Raw genomic sequence first — 21,306 nt, forward strand, 5'->3', positions numbered from 1 at the left:
AGTTTTCAGACTAAGCCAGCTCCCAGCAGCGGCAACTCTGGGAGAAAAGGACAAGTTTTAGGACAGTCCGTGGAACTTTCGCATTCCGGTGGGCATCGGCGATGACTTGCTACTGGTGAGGCAGTGCTGGTCGTATTCGTGCCCATTTCACAGCCCAGGAAAGTGATTTGCCTGAACACCCAGCCTCTGGGCCCCACTGAGGAGCTGTGCTAGCCGGGCATCCCTGGCCCCTCTCTCTACCCCTCCAGGACCTTTGCTTCAATCTCCCCACTCCCCACCCAGTCTCTGGTTCGCTGTCTCGTGGAGAAATGGAGGCCCAAGGAAGAAGTGCGGTGCGACTTGGCCCAATCGTGTGACCATCGGGCCGCTACAGAACAAAGGCCAGCCTCCAGACCCCCAGACGTTCTTCGTGGCTGCCCTTCTAGGGTGCCTCCTCCTCCCCAAGTAGCCAGCTATCTTCCAACCATCTCCGTCGGTCTCCCCTCCTCCGGTCTCCGCCGTCTGACAACGCCGCAATCTGGCAGCGCCTCCTCTCTTGACTTCACACCTGGGCCGGACGACCTGGGCTCCGCCGGGCTCCAGCCTCCTGACCGCCGGAGCCGGCGCTCTCCGCGGCCACCAGGGGGCGCGCGCGACCCGGTCTGAGCGCGGGAGCCGCCGAGAGCCCACTCCGCCTCCCGGCGCCCCGCCCCGTCCGGCCACAGCCCCGCCTCCGCCCCCCGGTGCCCCGCCCCGTCCGGCTGCGGCCTCGCTCCCTCCATTCCCCCCCGGCGACCGGGACCCCCGGCGCCCCTGTGTCGTCTGCTCGCCGGGTCCGGCCATGGGCCCCGCCGCTCGCCCCGTGCCGAGGTCGCCGCCTCCGCCTCCGCCGCCGTCGCCACTGCTGCTGCTGCTGCCCCTGCTGCCACTCTGGCTGGGCCTGGCGGGGCCCGGAGCCGCGGCGGACGGCAGCGAGCCCGCGGCCGGGGCGGGGCGGGGCGGGGCCCGCGCCGTGCGGGTGGACGTGAGGCTGCCGCGGCAGGACGCTCTGGTGCTGGAGGGCGTCAGAATCGGCCCCGAGGCCGACCGGGCGCCCCCGCTGGGCGGCCGCCTGCTGCTGGTGAGCGCTGCTGAGCCATTTGGCCCCCGCCCCACCGTAGATCCTCACCCGGATCCCGCCTTCATCCTGGGCCAAGCCCTGGCAGCCCAGCGCCCCCTCCGCAGGCTCTCAGGCCCCCAGCATTCCGACTTCCAACACCTGAGATAAGATGCCCTCCCCTCCAAACCCTGGCCTTGCATCCCCTCTGTGTGCCTGATCCCCTCTCCTCCCACTACCTACAGCCCCTCACCCCACAGGTGGACACCGTGGATGCCGAGCAGGAGGTGCCCGTAGAAGGCTGGATTGCAGTGGCATACGTGGGCAAGGAGCAGGCAGCCCAGATTCACCAGGAGAGTCAGGGCAGCGGCCCACAGGCCTATCCCAAGGCCCTGGTCCAGCAGGTGCAGGGGTTGTAGGTGGAAAGTGGGCTGGAGGAAGGGTTTTCAAGACAATTGCTAGAGCCAGACTGCCAGGTGGGCCCCTCAGGAGCTTCTAGAGAAGCCCTGGGCCTGGGTGGGTCAAGGGACCCCAGTTTGTAGAATCAAGTCAGTGTGTTGGCAGCAGAGTGGTGGGAGGAGGCCAGAGACTGTCAGGAAGCTCCACCAGACTCTGAGAGTATCTGATGAGGAGTTCCTGCTGGGGTTCAGGGGGCCGGCCTGCCCTGCTTAGGCCAGAGAAGGCTGTACAGTATTGTTTGGGTCCCACAGAGCATCTCAGGGTAGGGGAGCAAGGTGGGAGGAACAAAGGTTTCTGCCTTTCACCTCAAGGAGCTTATAACTAGTCTGTCCAGAGGAAATGCTCATTGCAGAGCCAGGAGCTAAAAACAACTGTGGCCACAGAGTGTGAGACGGGTGTGTGGGCAGGGTGGGTGCTAGCCTCTGCCTCTGTCCTGCAGATGCGGAGGGCGCTCTTCCTGGGAGCCTCTGCCCTGCTCCTCCTCATCCTGAACCACAACGTGGTCCGAGAGGTAAACCGGATCTGGCTCTGGGGGCATGAAGGCTGGGGAATGGTCGACCAGGGCTGGCTGACCTCCATGTCCCCTTACAGCTGGACATCTCCCAGCTTCTTCTCAGGCCAGTGATTGTCCTCCATTATTCTTCCAACGTCACCAAGCTGTTGGAGGCCCTGCTGCAGTGAGTTGGGATTTGGACTTGGGTGCTAAGGTCCCTGGCTTTGCCATGGGCTCAAGGGTCTTGGTACCAGGGTCATTCCTGTTAGTTTTAAGACTGAAGCCTCTTGGCCTACCTGAAAAATGGGTGAGGAGACTAGAAGGAGGTGCCGGGGCCTGGAGTGAGTAGAGGTGATTGGCTCCAATGAAGGGGAAGCCAGATTCTTGATTGACAGGCTCTTCCCTGTGCTTTCGGGCTCCTTGGCCTGGCTGTTAGGAAAACTGGAAAAACCAATAGCCAGGAAAGGCCTGGGGCCAAAGCAGAAGGGCTGCGGGGTGATACAGGTGTCCTTTTCCCACAAGGCAGGGGTGTTGGGTGGATCTGGGCCTCCCCTCCCAAGAGCCCTTCCATCTGGCCCCTCTGGCTTTCCTTCCCAGGAGGACCCAGGCCACAGCTGAGATCACCAGTGGAGAGTCCCTGTCTGCCAACATTGAGTGGAAGCTGACCCTGTGGACCACCTGTGGCCTCTCCAAGGATGGCTACGGAGGATGGCAAGACTTGGTGTGCCTGGGAGGCAGTCGGGCCCAGGAGCAGGTGGGTGCCTAGGAAGAGGAGCTGGGGTGGGGGCGGGAGTGGGGCACACACATGCCTGTGGCCTCTTCCTGCCCTGGGGACGAGAGTGACCTCTTGTACCTCCCAGGGCAACTGTGAGTGTTCAGGGACCTGGTGGGGCTCAGTGTGGACCCTGACCCAGGGTCACGCACAGTCAGTGTCAGCTGCTGCTGTTGTCATGTCACTCTCCTGCTCCGAAGCCTTCTTTGGCTCCCCGTTGTCTGCAGAATGAAGTTCAAACTCCTTACTTGGCTTTCACAGCTCTCCTGTTCACTCACTTACCCTGTTTTTTCCCTAATCTCCAGCCCTGGGCTCATGGGGCTGCATCTGGGGAGGAGATAGGCCAGAGACACTGTCACTCTGCTAGGGTGATCACTGAGAGCTGCTGGTGGGCACAGGTTCCCCAGGGCATGGTGAAGGCACCTGAGCTCAGCCCAGGGGCCTCCTGAGCAGGCGCCACCATCCCACCATGAAGGAAGGGGAGATGGGGACACAGAAACCAGTGGGAGAGGGTAGGATAGAGCAGGGAACTAGGGTCCCCAGAGTGCCTCTGCCCTGAGCAATAGCAACATCTTGTGACATTAGCAGTACCCGCCTGCCCAGGGTGATAGCCTCTTTTGACATCAAGTCATTTCTCCTCTCCTCCCCCCACGTGATGGTAGCTGAACTTGAGCATTGGCTGGGGAAGAACATGGTGACAGAAAGCTTTTAAACAAATGCATTTATTAGTCATAACAATTAGGCCCTCATGCCTGTGCTGAGTGGCTGGATCTTGCTCACTTTGCCGGGTCGTTTCCCAGGCTGCTATGGAGGAGCCCCAGCCTGGCCCGCTGCACTGCTCGTGGTGGGAGTTAAGTTCAGGGTCCGTGTGGTCCCCAGGAACCCTGAGGCCCCCCCAGGGGCCTATCAGATGTGGTTGTCTCCCACCAACGGGAGCTTGAGGACCACTGAGGGCAAAGGAGGTGTGAGGAGGGTGGCAGCGGAGCCTGAGGGAGCATCTGCCCAGCGGTGGTGGTTGGGGAGAACTTCCAGAGCAAGAGGTGTCTAAAGGCAAAAGCCAATGGAAAGAGCGAGGAAGAATCGAGTTAGTTCCCAAAACCAGGACCGGTGTGGAAAGGCACGGATGTGGGGCGGGTGTGGCAGGGGGTATGGGATGCTGGGGGTGGCAGGGGAGATCAAGGGCCTTGAGGGTGGGCTGGTAGAAGAGTTTGGCTTTCCTCCTGAGGGGGGTTGTCGGGGAAGGGAGAGGAGCATCACAGGGAAGGGTCACGCCGGGGTGCTGGGTGATCAGGATTGCAGGTGAGATCCCTGTGGTTATGGGTGGGAAATGGGCGGGTGAGGCCGTGGCAGGGGATCTGAAGAGCAGCAGTGGGATGGGGAGGAGGGGCACACGAGAGCCCTAGGGAGCCAGGCACCAGGCCTGAGGACAGGTGTCCCGTCAGAGGGCGTCTGAATGCTTGGCCTGGATGGGGGTGGGGGGTGACGGCTGCCAAGAAAGCAGACCAGGAGACATGGGGGTAGGAAGGTGCAGGGACCTGGGCTGGGGTGTCTGTGAGGCAGCCAGATAGATGCTTCCCTGAGTGCACAAGCACCAGGTTTGTTGCCCAGGAGAGGCCTGGCCTGGGCACGGGGGTGAGTTGTCTCTCACAGCTGGGGCAGCCCCTGGGAGTGCATGGAGTGGTGGGGGGATGCAGGGGGGGCGAGGAAGGGCTCGGGGAGGGACAGTGGCTTCAGAAGAGGAGGCCAGGAGCCGCCAGGGTCACGGTGCCCATGGACCTCACCTGCCTGGTCCTCCAGGTGGATTTATTGGGGAAAGAGGTTGGGGCAGCCCCCATGTCCCTGACACCCTGTTCCCCTTCTCCAGAAGCCTTTGCAGCAGCTGTGGAATGCCATCCTGCTAGTGGCCATGCTCCTGTGCACAGGCCTCGTGGTCCAGGCTCAGCGGCAGGCGTCCCGGCAGAGCCAACGGGAACCCGGAGGCCAGGTGGGAGCCAGCCCTGGTGCCCCCAGCCCTTGGGAGTCCAGTGCCCCCAGCCCTTAGGAACTGTGCCTGCCCTCCCCACACAGGTGGACCTGCTCAAGCGCCGGGTGGTGCGGAGGCTGGCATCCCTCAAGACCCGGCGTTGCCGGCTGGGCAGGGCGGCGCAGGGCCACCTGGAGCCTGGGGCCGACACCTGCGCCGTGTGCCTGGACTACTTCTGCAACAAGCAGGTTAGTACCCTGGGCAGAGGCCCCCACACCCTGCCCCCAAGACACCTGGGAACCACCCTGACCAGGCCTTCTCCCAGCCCTATCAGAGCAGAATGGGGGTGGGGGCAGGCCACAGGGGTTTCAGTTCCCCAGCTCAGATGAAGGGCACAGGGCCAGGCACCCCCACTCGGAGGCCTGAGCCCTCCCCCCAAACCCCACAGTGGCTCCGGGTGCTGCCCTGTAAGCATGAGTTTCACCGAGACTGTGTGGATCCCTGGCTGATGCTCCAGCAGACCTGCCCACTGTGCAAATTCAACGTCCTTGGTGAGCACCAAGCATGGGACCCTGGGCTGGTGCCACATGGTCCTCACCTGACACCTCCCTCCCTGTTATTTTTCCTCCTCTCCTGCAGGGAACCACTACTCAGATGACTAGCTGCCGGGGCTGGGTCTCTGCCCGTGGGAAAGGGACCCCCTGCCTGCACCCTGGCCCTCAACCTGGGTGCCTTGAACAGGACAGCAGAGGGGAAGGACAGAAAGCCCTGCGGGCGGGCGGGAGGAGGAACAGAGGCTGCCTCCGCTAAGGGACGTGGCACCCCACCACATCCTCACTGGGAAGGAGGGGCCATGGCGCCCAGGCTGCGGATGCAGGGCCTGGACCCGGCAGGAAGAGAGGCTGCTTTGGGGCCCTTCTTTGCCATCCTGGGGTGTCTGTGTGGTCCTCTTCAGACAGCTCCCAGGCCCCCGGGCAGGGGTCTAGGGAAGAGGCTGTGGGCAGTGCAGCTGTTCCCAGGGCTCTGGGAGCTCCCTGGTCTGTCAGGGTGTCCTTGGGAGCTGAGGCTGCAGGGGCCAGGTTTCGTGCTTATTTATTGGGGGGTGGGCTGGGGGAGGAGCCTCCTGGCCTTGGGGGTGCCCTAGCCTGACCATCTTTCGGAACACATCTTGGTCAAGGCTATGATACTAACCCTAGAGGCCCTCCCACTGCCTGCTGCCCTCGGTCCTTGGGCACTGGGAGCCGGAGGTCCCACAGCCTGTCCAGCCGGGCTCCCTTCCTGGGCCCGCCTGGGCCCAGAGGCCTTAGAAACCATCTAGTCCTGGGCTTCTCAGAGGGGCTACAGGTTGCTGACCAGGATACTTGAAGCCACAGGATAAATGTGGTACATCTTCCAGGGGCATCCTTTTTTAGGTATAGGCTAGGGAAAGTTTAATAGTAAAATAAACATGGATATATTTTAACATAAGATGTAAAATTTGTGTGGATGCTTTAAGAGAAACAAGTCACCTTGGGGTCTACTGCCTGTGTGAGGTAGATTCTGTAATCCCTGAGTCCCCCAGCCTTGTGTAGTCCTGGAACTGGGACTCGGGTGGGTTTTACTCCAGTGACTAGGTTATGTTATAGGGCACAGCTGACCTTAATATGGGGAAAGTATCCAAGTGGGCCTGACCTAACCACATGAGCCCATCAAAAACCGAGTTTGCTCCAGCTGGTGAAAGAAGAGGAAGTCAGAAATTTTAAGCATGGAGGGGATTCAGTTCATGAGAAATTCTCTGTTGCTGACTTGAAGATGGAGGGGGCCACGTGGCAAGGGAGGCAGACAGCCTCTAAGAGCCAAGAGTGGCCCTGGCTGACAGTGGCCAGCAAGGAAATGACCTTAGTTCTGCAGCTGCAAAAACCGGAATTCTGCCAACAGTCAGGATGAGCCTGGCTTCTTCCCCAGTCCCCTGTGAGAGGAATGCAACCTGGCAGATGCTCTGACTTCCGCCTTCTAAGGCTCTGAGCAGAGAACCCAGCCACACGGCCTGGACTTCTGACCTACAGACCTGTGAGCTATGAAATGGATGCAGAGAGGAGCTGGGCTGTGACGAGTCCTCCCCCTGCACTTGGGCCCAGGTCCCCTGCCTTGGAGCCCACCTGAGGGCTGGTGCTCATCCAAGAGGGGCCCGGTCCAGACATCCCAGACCCCCTCAGCGAGCCCCCGGGCTGCACAGGAGCAGTAGTTGGGCCGTGCCCGTCAGCTGCACACACAGCCCCTCTTGACCTTTCTCTGTAAACTGAGGCGCTCTACTTGCTGGCTTCCTGACCAGGGAAAACCGTCACAGAAAGCCAAGAGCACCCCCTACCCCGACCCCCACCAGTCCTCTGTAACGTCTTAGTACCTATCCTTCACAGATGAAGTGGTCAGGGCTCCCTCAGCCTCCCTGGAGGCTTCAGGAGGAAGACTGGGCCACCACGGGCCTGGTGGCTGGTAGCATCAGTACACCGGCCACAAGGTACAGATCTGCGAAGGCCTGTCCCACTCTGGTGGGGTGAAGCCTTGCCTTGCCTCCCAGGGATCTGGCCTCCTAGATTTAGAGAAACCCTTTGTGACTCACCTTCTGGAAGGTGAGGTGTTCCTCAGTGAAAGGAAGGCTTGACTTTCTTGGGTCCTTAACGTCCCCATCCCCAGGTTCACGGCTGGGTGGCCCCTGCCTGCCTGCCTACCTCCTTGAGCTTGAGCAAGAACCCCAGCCTCTGACTCCATCCTTGCCTCAGATGTCCTCACCAGGCCTACCCTGGTGGCTGCTTTCCTTAACCTGCGTCCCTCTCACCCTGACCCTGCTCTTCGGTGGTGGGGATCACTGGGTCCGTGTTACCCCTTGGCCTTTGCTATGGGGATCAAAAGACTGACTTTCATGTGGCCCAGGTGCTAGAAGCTTCTTTCTGCCCTCGGTGTGCCCTCTTCTCCCACTGCCCCATCAGGAGGGAGGCAGGAAGCTCCCATTTACTGAGGGTACATAGTGTGCCAGGCCTCTGTTGGCTGATGACCCCCAGACTCAAGACGGGGAGGGGACTCTGCCCGCCTCAGCCAGTGATGTGAGGCCAAGGTCGCTGTGGGCAGATGGCCCAGGCTTTATTAAATCAGGTGGGTTGCCAGCCACTTGCCCTCCACCCCCACCCCACTGCAGGCTATGTGGGCCGCTCCTGTGACTGGTGTGCAGGGCTGGCCTGGCCCTGGCCTGGTGACAGTCTCCTCCTCAGCCTGGCCAAGGCCCGGATGGGGTTCTGGGCGCAGTTGATGGAGTGAGTTACATCCTCTGGGGAGGACCTGCTGGGCCGACTGCAGGGCTGTTGTGGGGAGGCCCGGGGCTGGCCTGGCAGGGTCCTGTGCGTACTGGCTGTCCTGCTGTTAGGCGGGTGCCGCCTGCCCAGGGGCCTGAGGGAGGATCAGATGGCAAAATCCCTTGAGCAAGGGGGACAAGCCCCTCCCACGTGCCCCACCCTGCTGACAAAGCCCCATTTACCCTGGGGATGCTCTCTGGGCCTGGGCTGGGGTTGCTGCTCTCTGGAGTCCTCTGCTGGGAGAGGCCCAGAGCTGGTCCTGCGGGATCAGCTGCAAAGAAAACCAAGCTCAGATGTCTAGGAGCCCCTCCCCGCTGTACAGAGAGGGTGTCATGGGCGCGGGTGGGAGGGCCTGAACCTAGAGTTGCAGCCTCTTCCTCTGAGGAGCAGGGTTTGGGAAGCCTTCCAGGGCCTGTCCTCAGCTGTGGTAAGTGTGGGAAGGTTTGCTTTCTGACAGGGCTCCTGGTTGCACTTGAAATAAAGATTAAAAGGGCTAGAAGGGAACATTTGGAGCTAGAAGGCACCATAATATCCTAACACCTTCTTTAAACGTGGAAGATGTTTCACAACAGCACGGCCTGAGGTCACCTGCGCTGACAGCCCGACTGCAATGAGCTGGGCTGGTGGCAGGGTCCCAGAAGAGCCTGCTGGGTCGGGGGCCTCCTCCAGGTCCCCAGGGGCTGGCCCTTCTCAGGTAGGGGAGCCCTGCTGCCCACCTTGAGGCCCCCCTGCTGGGCCACCTCCCGAATCTTGGACAGCATCGACTGGAGCCGTCCATTCTCCTCCTGCAGGACCCGGATCCGGATGTCATTGGCCTGCACCTGCCTCTCCATGTCGTCCGTGACATCACCAGAGCCTATGGGGACATACTATCTGGCACCTCACCCCCTCAGGTCTGCCTCTTGTGCCCAATGGGACAGGACCTCAGGGCAGGCATGCCGGCGGGGGTTGGTGGCCCTGCAGGCACAGGGGAGGGGGCCAGGCTCAGCACACTGGGCCCCCCACCTCATCTTCCTTTTCCTGAGGCCTTGGCCCCCTCCCTACCCCCACTGGCTAGGAGGTGACCACAGCCCGACAGAATTTGAAAGCTGGGTAGGACCTGGAGCTCACTGAAGATTTAGCAAATAGGTAAGAAAGTGAATTTCTTCCAAGGCTGCCTATTTTTGGAGGGCCAGACAGTGACTTGTCCAAAGTCACAGTTGGCTCTTGGGTGTGAGTTTCCAGGAATTCAGCACGGATGTTCTGTCTCACTGCTGGGAGAGAGGTGCTTCCCCCTGTTCTGTGAACCCAGGCAAGTTGCTGCCTACTCTGGTTCTCGGTTTCCTGGTTTGTGACAAGGGGTGGTTGACAGCAATGCAAGGGCCTAGTGCTCAGAAGTGATGACTTATTGTGACCAGCTATGTCACAGCAGGTCATCCTGACAGCCCTGCACATGGATTTACCCCCAGAGCTTTAGGAGCTAGAGGGTTGGGACAAGAGCCCAGGCTGCCTGGTGTCCAGTCCTCCGCTGAGATGGGGTCCCTAGCACTCCGCTGCCATGGTGTCCAGAACACTGGACAGTTGGGGCTGTGCCCTCAGAGCTGGCCCCACAGTGTGGTCTGGGGAGATGCCAGGACTGGGGACACAGAAGCCGAGCGAGGGCTGGCATGTGACGCGGTGAAGAGCGCAGGCTAAAGAGGCAGCCAGACCTGCATCTGGATTTGGCTCTGTGACCCTGAACAGTCACCTCACCCCTGGCCTCTGTGTCCGCATCCACACACAGCAGTGGAGAACACATGAAGCACCTGCGTGTCGTGGGGGCTCTGTAGGGGCTGCACTGCTGGACCCCCACTCCATCACCCTTGCTGCAGTCTGGGGAGTTGCAGACCCCAGGGTCCTGCCCAGACCCCAGTGTGCCGCCCAGACCCCAGTGTGCCCTGTGCACCAGCCCCGGGCCCCTACTTTGAATTTGGGCCTCAGCAGGCCGGTGCAGGTCTGGAAAGGCCACCAGCAGGCGCTCCCGCTCCCTCAGCTCCATGAGCTCCCGCTCCAGCTCCGAGATGGTCAGCCGCAGGTCTGTGGTCGCCTGCTCCAGGCCTTGCTTCTCCCGCTGCAGGCTCTGCAGCAGCTCCTGGGGTGGGAGGCGCAGGGCTGAGGAACGGCTCCCAGCTGCCCTGGGGACACCCTGTCACCTCCACTCCCTGGACACGGGACAGGCTTGCAGGTGCTCAGCTGGTGGGAGGTTCCTCTGGAGAAAGGGTTCCCCTCCCTCTGCCCGCTCCCACCTGCTGGGCCCGGAGCTGGCACTGCCCCTGCTCCCTCTCGCTCTGCACACTCTGCAGCTGCTCCTCCACGTGGACCCGCCGGGCCTCGGCCTCGTCCAGACTGCCTCGCAGCTCCTCACGCTCCTGGTCCAGGCTGTCCAGCTGCTGTAGCAGGGCTCGCTGCTTGGCCTGCAGGGACTGAGCCAGGACAGGCGGGCAGGGAGGTCGTGAGACCTACGGGGCTAGGCCCAGCCATGTGGGACAAAGGAGGCTACCGTGCCTTAAACCCTTCAAGCCCACCCCACATTATGCTGCATCTGTCCATGTACAGGGGAGGCTGTGCACATGTGCAGTGGGAGGGGCAGAGGGAAAATGGAAGCAGACCCCAACCCTGGCAAGGCCAAGTCCCCCAGCTTGCAGAGCCCACCCTCTTGCAAAGCAATTGGCCAACTATTGGCCTCACCCCCACTTCTTTCCAGCCACAGTTGTCACTCAGAGAGGAATTCTTCTCCTTAGGTCTCCAGTGTCCGATCAGCCTGTCACTTGGAACCCACATTTCCTGACACCCACTGAGTGCACAAAGTGAAAAGAAGCAGCCCTGGTCTGTTCTGAGGCCTGGCTCCACCCCTGGCTGGCTGTGCAGTCTTGGGCAATTTTCTTAACCTCACCGAGCCTCAGTTTCCTCACCTGTAAAATGGGGTGACAAGAGTATCTACCTCCTCCTGCCATGGCAGGGAGTAAGAATGAGAGGGCTGCAGCGACTAAAGCCCGGTGCCTGGCTCACAGCAGACACCTGATGCTCGGCTGACAGTGCCTGTTTGCAGGACACTGAGAAAAGCGCTCGCTGTGGGTGAAAGGCTCTCTCATCCTGGGCCATGCCTGGCCCTGGAGACTTGGGCCTGGGGTCCTGGCTCCCCACCAAGCCTCTGAAAATGGGCCCAGCCAGATCAGCTCCCAGACCTCCCACCACCTCTAGCTGACGGGTCATCTGTTTCCTCAGCTCCTTCCCTGGGGACTCCTGCAAGGCCCCACTGGGCACAGCCGTATCCTGTGCCTCAGGCCCCCGTCACCCTCTGGCCTCCCTATCCTTCTTCTGGCTGATGCACTAATCACCAGCCAATGGCATCCAGCTCAAAGGCAACCTCCACCTAGAAGCCATTCTGGATTCCCACAAGCTGATGTGACCATCCCTCCCTAAACCCCTGCAGCATGCTCTCCGCCCCTTAGCCACCTGCAGGAGGGCTGCGGTGGCACCGGGCCTTCTCCTGAACAGGTAGGCTCCTCCAGAGCGAGGCCTCATTTGGCCACATCTGTCCCTGGGTCACCGTTCCCCTGGGAGCCTGGCTCAGGGGATGGCTCAGACCCTTGGTAAACATGAGTCAAACAGGAACTGGGGTGTGTGTTGGGGAGCAGGGGCCCACACAGAAAACCCCACTCCTGCCAGCGGAGCCCTCTCTCCCTGCAGCTGTCTTGCAGGAGCGCAGGGCGCTGATGAGGCCCCCAGCCTCACCTCCTGGTGGCGGACCATGCTGTCAACACGGGCCTTCTCCTTGTCCAGCTCTGTGCTGGCCCAGCGGATCTGCTGGCTAGCCCCATCCAGCCGTCCGGCCAGCAGCTGCACCTGCTCCTCCAGCTGCTGCACCTGCCGCTCGGCCTCTGCCCTGTGCTCGGCCTCCTCTTGCAGCTGCTGGGCCTTTGTTTCTGCATGATTGAGTGGGTGTGGGAAGGAGCAGAGCGGGGAGCTCTGGGTGCGAGTCCCTGCGCTGCCTCTGTCCCAGGACATGCCCCGGGGGGAGGGGCCAGAGCACGTCTCTGGACCTCAGTGTCCTCGGCCACAAAACGGGGCTCTGAACCCCACCTGAGGTGGGTTCTGAAAACAGAAGGCGCTGGCTGAGGGGAGGTGGCACCAGCTCCATCACCCAACTGTGTGGCCGGTCAGGCCCACCCTCCTCTGTGCATCGCTTTATCTTTGCCCCTGAAGCCCAGGAGACAGAGATGGACGGTGCTGGTCCAGCCGCACCACCAAGCACAGAGCGCGTGGTATGGGGCTCCATGGCGGGACTCCTCACCCACGGCCCGTGTGGACTCCTGCTGCTGCTTCAGCTCCCCCTCCAGGCTGGCCACCTTCGTCTTGAGGTCACTTGTTTCTATGGCAGCCAAGAGAGAGGCCCTCAGAGGCTCTGCTGGGCCTGGCGGGCGGCTTCTATGCCGTGCACCCTGCAGAGTGGTGGCAGCCCTGGCTATGTGGAGGGCTCCCGGGCTGGTGGTAGGACCTCAAGGAAGGTGCCAGGAGGCCTGGGCCCCGGCCCACCCTGCTTCCCTACTGGCTGGCTGGCACATCTCTACACCTCTCTGGGCCTTGGTGTCCTCCCTGGAGGTGAAGGGAAGCTCAGGAAGGGCAGTGACTTGCCCAACTCCCTCAGGCCTCACAACCTCAGCAGCAGCTGGGCCGCTTCCGGTGTCACAGCTGCATCTATTTGCCTGATGGCTTTTGCTGAACCCAAAGAGGTGCCCTGCGGGCTGGAGATGCTGGGGAATGAACTCCCCCAGGAGTCCCCTTCAGTGACTGACAGCAATGAGTGAATGAATCCCTCGGCTCCCTCACCCCTCTGCTGGGACAGCGCAGACTTCTGTTCTACACCGGCTCCTGCACTCCCCAGCTAGCCTGGTGTCACTGGCTTGGTAAAAGCCCCCCCTTCCCTTCCCTGCCCTTCCCTTCCCTGCGTCTCCTGCCCACTCCCAGCCCAGGTTTCTTCCACACCCACTGCAGGCACCCGCAGCCCCATCGGGGCTCTTGCTGCTGGGGGGCAGCCAGGCTCGGGCACTGACCTGCGAGCAGCTGCTTCCGGTCGCGTTCCCACTCGGCCAGGCGCTGCTCGGCCTCGTCCGCCTGCCGCCGCCGCGCCCCCTGCTCCTGCTGCAGGGCCTGCTCCAGCTCACCCACCTGCTTCCTCAGTCTGTCCTTCTGCCCCTCAGCCTCCTCCAGCTGGGCCCTGAGGGGCCCAACAAGCTGCGTGAGGGCCCCCACGTGCTTGCCAAGGCGCGTCAGGTCTTTGCTCTGCTCTGCCGCCCAGTGGCCCACGGTGGCGGCTGGCAGTGGCCTGAGGCCCATGCTGTCCTGAACCAGGTGCTGGAACTGGCCTAAGGACGAGGGCAAGTTCTGGCTCTGACACAGGCTGATGACCACCTTGCCCACCTCCCGCAGGCTGCCCTGGACGCTAGTGCAGGCATCACAGGGCACCAGGGCTGTCTCCACAGTCTGGGACTGGACGCTTCTGGTTCTCTCGGCCGTCCTGGCTGGACACTGCAGGGAGACTCTGACGGGGGTGCTGTCCAGCTCTTGGCAGGTCTGGGGCGAGCCTGGCTTTGGGGAGGCTTTGATGAGCTTGGCAGTCACAGATTCCGGGCTCCTGTCTGGCTCGCCCTTGGCTGTGGGCTTGGAGGTGGAGGTCTCCCCTTGGTTTGCCCTTTTCTGTGGTCAGGAGAAGAAAGGGAAAGCAGGTGAGGGAGATGGGCCATGGTCACAGAAGTAGCTCGCCCTGCAGGGATTTCTGTGACAACTGCTCTGCATGCTCAGGCCCTTAGACGGCAGCTGATGCCAGCTGAGTGAGAGAGCCAGGCTCCTCCTCTCCACTGCCTCAGCTCGGCAGGCCCAGGCTCAGTGCGGTTACACGCACGGCACTGGGAGGCTAATGGTGGCAGACACAGCTGCCGCTTACTGGGCGTTGCTCAGGGGACTTGTTTCCTTTGTTTCGCTGAAGCCACTCTCAGTTTTGGTTTCCTTCCCATTGCGGTGACGGCGGTCCTTCCCAGGGTGTGTGTGTGTCTGTGTGTGTGTGTCTGTGTCTGTGTGTGTGTGTGTGTGTGTGTGTCTGTGTGTGTGTGTGTGTGTGTGTGTGTGTGTGTGTGTGTGTGTGTGATGGGATAACCTGTAACAAATGGGGCTGCTATAAATATTACCCAGCAATGCCTTGAGAGGTAGGGACTGTGATCACCTGCAGTGTACAGATGAACAAACTGAGGTTCAGAGTAGGTAGGATTTTTCCAGAGTCCCACAGTGTAAACAGCAGAGCCAGGTGGCCCAAACATGACCCCTGGGCCTGCGTTGCTAACTGCCATGCCGTGTGGTCCTTGAGTGGGAGGCTCTGGAGTGGAGGCAGCGATGGACACTGTCATGTGTGGCGTGTGGGGAGCTGGGGCAGGGTGGACTGGTGTGAAGGTGTCCAAAGCTGGGGGAGGAGGGTGGTCGACCTACCAGTGGGGCTGCCTGCTGGTTGAGCATGCCCAGCCTTAGCAGGCTGTTCCAGAAGCGCTGCACCGTGAGCCCCACGGACATGCAGGGCCCCACAGCCCGGGCCGGGGGCACCGTCTGCTCCAAGCTCAAGTTCTCCAAGTAGCTTGCACAGCTCTGAAGCAGCAGCAGGAGCCTGTGGTGGAGATGGCAGGGTCAGCTGGGGTAGGGCCCGGCGCCACTGTGCCCTGACGCCACACCACCAGCAGCCCTCGGCTCTGGGGACTGGCTCAGGTATCAGGGACTCGGAGCATCTCAGGATAAGCTCTGCCCAACCTAAGAGCCACTTCCTCCAGGAAGCCCTCCCTGAAGGCTAAGCTTGGGGCCTCTTCTGGCCCTCCAGGGGGGCAACACTTCTGCCTAGGTGCTCCTTGCTGGACAAAGATGCTCTGGGAGGCTGGGCCTTGCCTCAGTTATATCCTGAGTGCCCGGAAAGTGCTGGGTGAGTGGCTGCCTTACATCACATGGCTCAGAGCCTTCACCTCACAGAGGACAGAGTTGAGACCTTGGGAGGAGAGGGGGTTGCACAAAGCCTCAGGCTGATTGTATAGGGCAGCGGTTCCCTGCAATGTCCTGATTCCAGTCATGGGCTCCTCCAGCAAGGTGAGTTGCTTCTGTGACCATGGAGACTGGACTGAGAGAGCTAGGTCTCCATCTTCCACCTGGAGTTCAAAGTTAGAACCGGTGCTAACTTTAAGGAGAAGTTGGTTATTTGCAATGGGAACCAGGCTTTAAAAGAAAAGGCACTGTGTTTACAAAACCTACCAGGCAGGTAAGTGACCTTAACTTATTGCAGGTGCTGGGGGTGCATCCCAAACCCACCAGGGCCTTGGGCAGAGAGGGCCTGGGGAAGGAGGTGCCAGCCGCCTGCAGGCCCTGGCCCCTCTGGGCCAAGGTGTCCTCCTCTGTGAACGGGGGCAACAGTGAGTGCCACAGTGCTGAGCAGCACTCGGAGGGTGGAGCGTGGTCTTGACAGAAGGGGCAGGTGAGGGGTGAGAAGACATGTCAGCACCAGCTTCACAGAAGGGGGATGGGTAAACTGGGCCTTGAACGATGAGGGCGGCTCGGCCAGTCCAGGAAGGGGTGGGCACGGCATGTGGAAGGCAGGAGTGTCCAACCCCTCACAGGTTCCAAGTGGTGCTTTCACACTGAGGGCTCCTCCAGGCCTCTTAAGTGGTTACCCTGGCTTCTCTGGCACCAGGCAGGTCACCCCCAAACTGCTGGGGTCCTTGCCTGTTGGGATCCCGTGACTTCGTTACAGTGTAAGGTTTGGAGCACAGAGAGCCTGGGCTGCGGTACCCAGGCAGGGGAGGCTGATGACCATGTCAATGTTCGTGATGGTGCAGAAGTGTTCAGGCTGCAAGGGAGTCCATTGGCCTTCTCCCAGCAGGGCCAGGATTTGGAAAAGCACATCCCATGTCTGGCCCCATGACACACAGAAAGGACAGCACAGCCCACAAGACTCCAGGAAAAAGAGCTGGGATGGAAACTCTGAGCAGCAGCTGGAGTGTCCCTGACACACAGAAACCCTAAGCAGGCAGCTGCAGCTGCTAGAGAAGCAGCCATCAGACCTAAGGTGCCACAGAGACTAACAAGGTGGTGGGCAACTCCCTGCAGGTAGACAGGATAGGACACATGGAATCACTAGGTGACACAGGATGAGATCACTGTGAGGTCCCTGAGCCAACCCTGCTTCTGACAGGTACTCAGTCAAAGGTGACTGTTGTTACCAGTGTCACACAGTGGCACCTCCTTCCCCAGTGGCTGGATGAGATCCTGAGGCTGAGGCTGCTGCTGGTTTAAGGGGCGGGGTCAGCATCCTGAGATGACTGGTCTGGTCACAGCCCTTACCTGTCGATGACCAGCTCCAGCAGAACAGCATGGGACAGCTGCGTGAACTCGGGGTCACCCGGCACATGGTCATAGTGCTCTAGCAGGGCCACCATGTCCAGGTCACAGGCCACGCGGTCGGGGAACTTCCAGGAGGGGAAGCGCACAGGCCCGGCGCGTGAGAACACGTCCACAATGGCACCCTGCAGGTCGGTAAGGTCCCTGCGCAGGCTGTCTATGCAGGCTTGGCTGCCCAGCAGGTGCGCCATCCTTGTGGCTCCTGGGGAGGGTGGAGAGGATCCCTGTTATCCAGAGCCACGTGGCTGCTGCTGGAGGAAGCTTCTGAAAACACCGATCTGCCCAGTTGCTCCTAGGCTGAAATCCAACCTAGACCCCAGGGAGAAGTCTGTTCAGGACCTGGTTGTGGGTGACCCACCCTCCCCTGGTCACCCATTGCCAATCCCATCAGTTCCCAAGGCCCTCCAAGGACCTGTGTGCGGCAGGCCCCTGCTAAATGCTGGATGGATACATCTGTGAATGAGGAGGTACCTGCTATCCATCCCTCCCTGAGCAAACCATTGGACAGGAAACTGGCAGGAAAAGAGAGCTGGCGCTACAACATGATGGGAGTGCTGGACCACCCCAGGCCACTGTCGTCTCCCGCCTGGACCACGGCAGCAGCTTCCACTGGGGCCATGGGCCTGCCCACTCCAATCTGATCCACTTTTGCTGTAGAGATCTGGGCCACACCTGTCTCTCCGCATCACAGGAGGGGCCTGGGAAACCTCCAGTCCTTCAACCTATTTCCACCTCCCACCTCCCTCATCTCAGAAAATGGGACTCCCCGCGGAGTGCACCTGAGCACTTCCTCGACTCCCCTTCCCATATCCAAGCACCCTGTGCTGCCAATTCTACATCCAGAATGTACTGAGAACCCACCACCTCCGTCCATCAACACCACACATCTCCCCAGACCTGCCACAGCCCCCGGGGGTCATCCTCCCCCTCTGCCCAGCACCACCTCATCCATTTTGTATGAGGCAGCCAGGCGATGATATAAAGAGGCAACTCACTGCCCCGCTGAGAGCCCTTGAGTGGCTTTCTCCAGCACAAAGACTGGACACTTCCCTGGCTCTGGCCCTGTAAGGCCCCCCCCACCTCATGTGTCTCACTGCCCAGAATGCACCTTCTCCCCACACTCTGTCTAGATAAGACGCCCCCTTCAGGACCCCGGGCCAGTGAGGTCCCCTGTTACACATCCTCAGAGCATCCTGGTCTCCCTCCCAGCACACACCATGCTGGCAATGAATCATTGTTTGAGTAGTTATTTGCAGCTGGGAATCTGTCTCCCTGTGAGCACACAGACTGTTTTTGGAGTTCAATGTGGTATGACCCGGCCACCTGGGCCCAGGCACCTGAGGGCCAGCCTGTGCTCACAGGTGCAGGGAAGTTCAGAGACACCCAGGGGTGGTTCCTGAGGGTGAGCCAGCCTCTCCGGCCTCCCAGAGGACTGGGCCCTGGCCTCACCTCTGCACAGGTGCCTCCCGGTGGAGGTGGACGTCTGAGTGGGCCCAGCTCTCAGATTTGCCTGTGGGCTCTGGGGCTCAGGGTTAGAGGCTCATCCAGGTACCTGGCTTCCTGTGTCCAGCTCTTCAGTCCCTGGGAATGGGTGAAGGGACAGTGAGTGAGCAGGCATTCAGGGAGGGCTTCCTAGGAGGTGAAGGGCAGGGAGCAGGCTGTCCCGGAAGTGGTGGGGGCTGTTTCAGGCTGGAGGATGGGGTGAAGGCAAGGGCAGGTGGGGTTTCCTGCCTTGAGCCTGAGCCCAGAGGGGGTGCTTCAGCAGTGCTGGCTCTGACTACAGGACCTCCTGTGTGCCCCTTCCCGAATCCGCCTCCTTTATACACATGAAGAAATGGAGGCTCTGGAAAGTTAGGGGGCTAAGCTGGTGTCACTCAGGGAGCTGTGATTCTTGAGTCCAACATCTCAGCTCTGTCTTCAGACCATGCTACTTCTAGAGCAGCAATATCCACACGAAATATAATGCAGGCCACAAATGGGATGTAAAGTTTTCAACTTGCCACATTTAATGAAGCGAAAACAAACAAGTAAATTAATTTTGATAATATATATTATTTAATCTAATATACCGAAAATGTAATCACTTCCATATGAAACCAATATAAAATTATTAAGATTTTTTTTTTATAGTCTTCTTTAAAGTCTCAAAATCCAGTGTCTATTTGACACTTACAGCTCATCTCTGTTTGGACCAGCCACCATTTTCAAAGACAGCACCACATGGGCTGGTGGCTACTGTATTGGACAGTGCAGGTGTAGAGGGTCAGATTCTGTGTTCATAAAGCAAATGGTGACTGAGCCCTACTACAGGCTGGGTACCATATCAAGAATAGGGACAGAAAAGGGCACACGGAACCCTGTGCACCGGGAGCCACCATCTATGTCTGAGGATCTCTGCAAGGAGCAAATCTTGAGTGTGTCAGCTCTGCTGTTCTACCCACAGGAGGGGCGATGAGGATCTGCCCCACAACACTCACACACACACACACACACGCGCGCGCGCGTGCTCCCATATCCCATGTACATGTATTGCCCCAGTGATGGCCTCTCATGTTGCCACCCATGACATATTACCCCAAGGAATGAGGCAGAAACAATTAGAAAAAACTGACTGAGACATTCTGGGTTTCCTTCCTGGAATGGGAGGAAGGAAATAAAGCAAGCAAGAAATCCCACTCTGGGAGGAGGGTTTTCCAGTGGCAAAGCACGTGGAACTCAGGAGCTAGCTTATGAAGACAAAGGAACACTGACCTGTTCACCCTCCAAGAACCACAGCTGCCATCTGGGGCCACCCGAGATACCAGCTCCTGTCATATTCTGATAAGCAGCAGCAAATACCAAAGCATCAAGAATATCCAGGCAGAAAACCCAACATTGAAAAATATCTGAGGTTACCCTATGTCGTTTCTTCTCAACAGTGGGGATTTGCAGATATAAGCATGGCTTGAGAATCACGTAGGTATGTGTCAAGTGAAGGAGCATTTGACATGGGCTTTCTTCGTAATTCCTGCGTCTCGAGTGGAACCCTTAGCCTGAAGCTGTTTCAGCCCTGCACTGTTCCTGAGATCACACAAGTGATGGCACTAATTTATTTTCATTTTTTTCCCATTTAAAAAAATTGAAGAATAGTTGATTTACAATGCTGTATTAGTTTCTGGGGTACAGCATAGTGATTCATATATAAATATATATATATATACACACACACACACACACACATATATATATACGCACACACACATATATATACATATACACACATTATTTTTCATTACAGGTTACTACAAGCCATTGAATATAGTTCCCTGTGCTACACAGTAGGACCCTGTTGTTTGTCTATTCTGTACATAGTTTGTATCTGATGATGTTGCTAATTAAGCCATCACTACTCTGAGGGAGGAGTAGCAGCTAACTCTGCCTCTCTTAGGTCCCTCAAGCCCAAGGTGGACTTTTGACTCGCAGAGAAGTGAAGGAGCCTTTCCTCCGCTTCCATTCAACATTCAAGCCTCTTCCCTCGCTTAAGCCCTAGGTCCCTACCCCTCCTGGGGTAGGAGGGATAAAGGTTATGCCTACCTCCTGGCCAGTGTACCCATGAAAACACTTTGGAAACTCTAAAACCATCTATATGGCAGTGTCAGTCTCTGACTCAGAACTGCTAATTGCTTAGATCCCTGGTGACAATGAAGGACTCCCAGGAAGACAGAGGAGTAAGGAACTGCACTAGTAGAGGAGTAAGAATGGCCTGGCTTTGGATTCCCACACCACCATGTGAACTGAGGATGTGAAACTCACTGTCCTTATCTGTAAATAAGTTGCTATAAGAAATAAAAGATGTAATGCATGTAGTATTTGGCACGGGGTCTGGATCATGATACATCTTCAATAAATCCTAGGTATCATTATAATTCAACATTAATAATAACAATGACATAAACAAGCTATGGTGTGTTTGTGAGGAAGAGAGCAGGGCAGGAGACTGGGAAGGGCCTCTTTTACCATCACTCCCCAAGGGTTCAGAGCCAGCCCGCGTTCTGGAGTTGGGAGGGAGGGGAAAGAGGGGGAAGGAACCAGAGGATCTCAGGAAAGGAAGCGAAAAGGGCGGGAATCGATGTGTGCAGGGGGAGGGGAGGGTGGGAAGCGAGGTAAGTGGTCCGCAGGGTCCAACCCGCGGGCGTGAGGGGTGGAGCCTAAAGAAGCCTTGATTTGAGCGGGTTCTTTGGGTTTGAGGGCGGGACTATGGAAGGCAGGAATGGAACCTAGAAAGGCAGGCAAACGGAGAAAGGGACCAACGGGAATCAGGGACTGAGATTTGGAAGGGGGTGTTGAGGCGCGCCTGAAGCAAAAGAGGGGGCTGGGGAAATAGAGAGACGGGGCTTTGGCCAAAGTGAGAGGCCAATGGGAGGGCGCGGGAGCCCTGAAAGGCGGGGGTCGGAGGGAGAGAGGAATTGTTTGGTGAAAGATCGGGGTCCAGGGCGTGCAAGGGCGGCGGGGGGGACGTAGATGTAGATGTAGATGTAGAACGTCTCACCAGTCTCCGGCGTGGCAGCCTCAGCCCCCGTGTATGGTCGGCTCATGGAGCTGCCCCCGGCGAGCCTGCCGCTCCTGGGATACCCAGCAAACCTTAGCCGGGCTCCCGGGCCGCTGCCATGGCAACGGCGTCTCGCGCCATTGGCTCCCGCGAGGGAGGGGCAGGAATTGACGTCACGGAGAAGGGGTGGTCCCGGAAGTGCGTCAGCCTCGCCCCGTCGGCGACTCGCTCGGCCGCCGCCATCTTGC

At 59.3% G+C, this 21,306-nt stretch overlaps 2 protein-coding genes across 6 annotated transcripts; one reads left to right on the forward strand and one right to left on the reverse strand.

Annotated features, from left to right (window-relative positions):
* Nucleotides 1-733: 733 nt before the first annotated feature.
* Nucleotides 734-6,229, forward strand: RNF215 (ring finger protein 215). 2 transcript variants are annotated; one of them, XM_064481085.1, is made up of 9 exons: nucleotides 734-1,099; nucleotides 1,321-1,479; nucleotides 1,974-2,045; nucleotides 2,126-2,211; nucleotides 2,625-2,781; nucleotides 4,664-4,783; nucleotides 4,867-5,010; nucleotides 5,211-5,313; nucleotides 5,402-6,229. In XM_064481085.1, exons 1-9 carry the CDS (start codon nucleotides 821-823, stop codon nucleotides 5,422-5,424), a joined length of 1,143 nt encoding a protein of 380 aa, XP_064337155.1. In that variant the 5' UTR covers nucleotides 734-820; the 3' UTR covers nucleotides 5,425-6,229. The 2 variants fall into 2 exon arrangements, with proteins under 2 accessions (XP_064337155.1, XP_010990584.3); XM_010992282.3 differs by having other exon boundaries at nucleotides 1,336-1,479.
* CCDC157 (coiled-coil domain containing 157) lies at nucleotides 6,226-21,249 on the reverse strand. Of its 4 annotated transcripts, none has more exons than XM_031443061.2 (12): nucleotides 21,059-21,249; nucleotides 17,980-18,111; nucleotides 16,474-16,732; nucleotides 14,587-14,758; nucleotides 13,161-13,803; nucleotides 12,401-12,478; nucleotides 11,842-12,032; nucleotides 10,353-10,529; nucleotides 10,030-10,198; nucleotides 8,805-8,944; nucleotides 8,271-8,359; nucleotides 6,226-8,182 (listed from the first exon to the last, which is right to left on the reverse strand). In XM_031443061.2, the coding sequence occupies exons 3-12, from the start codon at nucleotides 16,719-16,721 to the stop codon at nucleotides 7,936-7,938; spliced, it is 2,154 nt and encodes a 717-aa protein (XP_031298921.2). In that variant the 5' UTR covers nucleotides 16,722-16,732; nucleotides 17,980-18,111; nucleotides 21,059-21,249; the 3' UTR covers nucleotides 6,226-7,935. The 4 variants fall into 4 exon arrangements, with proteins under 4 accessions (XP_031298921.2, XP_031298922.2, XP_031298923.2 ...); XM_031443062.2 differs by having other exon boundaries at nucleotides 16,474-16,839; XM_031443063.2 differs by lacking the exon at nucleotides 12,401-12,478.
* Between the last annotated feature and the right edge of the window lie 57 nt (nucleotides 21,250-21,306).

The sequence above is a fragment of the Camelus dromedarius genome, chromosome 31, assembly GCF_036321535.1.
Source record: "Camelus dromedarius isolate mCamDro1 chromosome 31, mCamDro1.pat, whole genome shotgun sequence".
NCBI classification, from domain to species: domain Eukaryota; kingdom Metazoa; phylum Chordata; class Mammalia; order Artiodactyla; family Camelidae; genus Camelus; species Camelus dromedarius.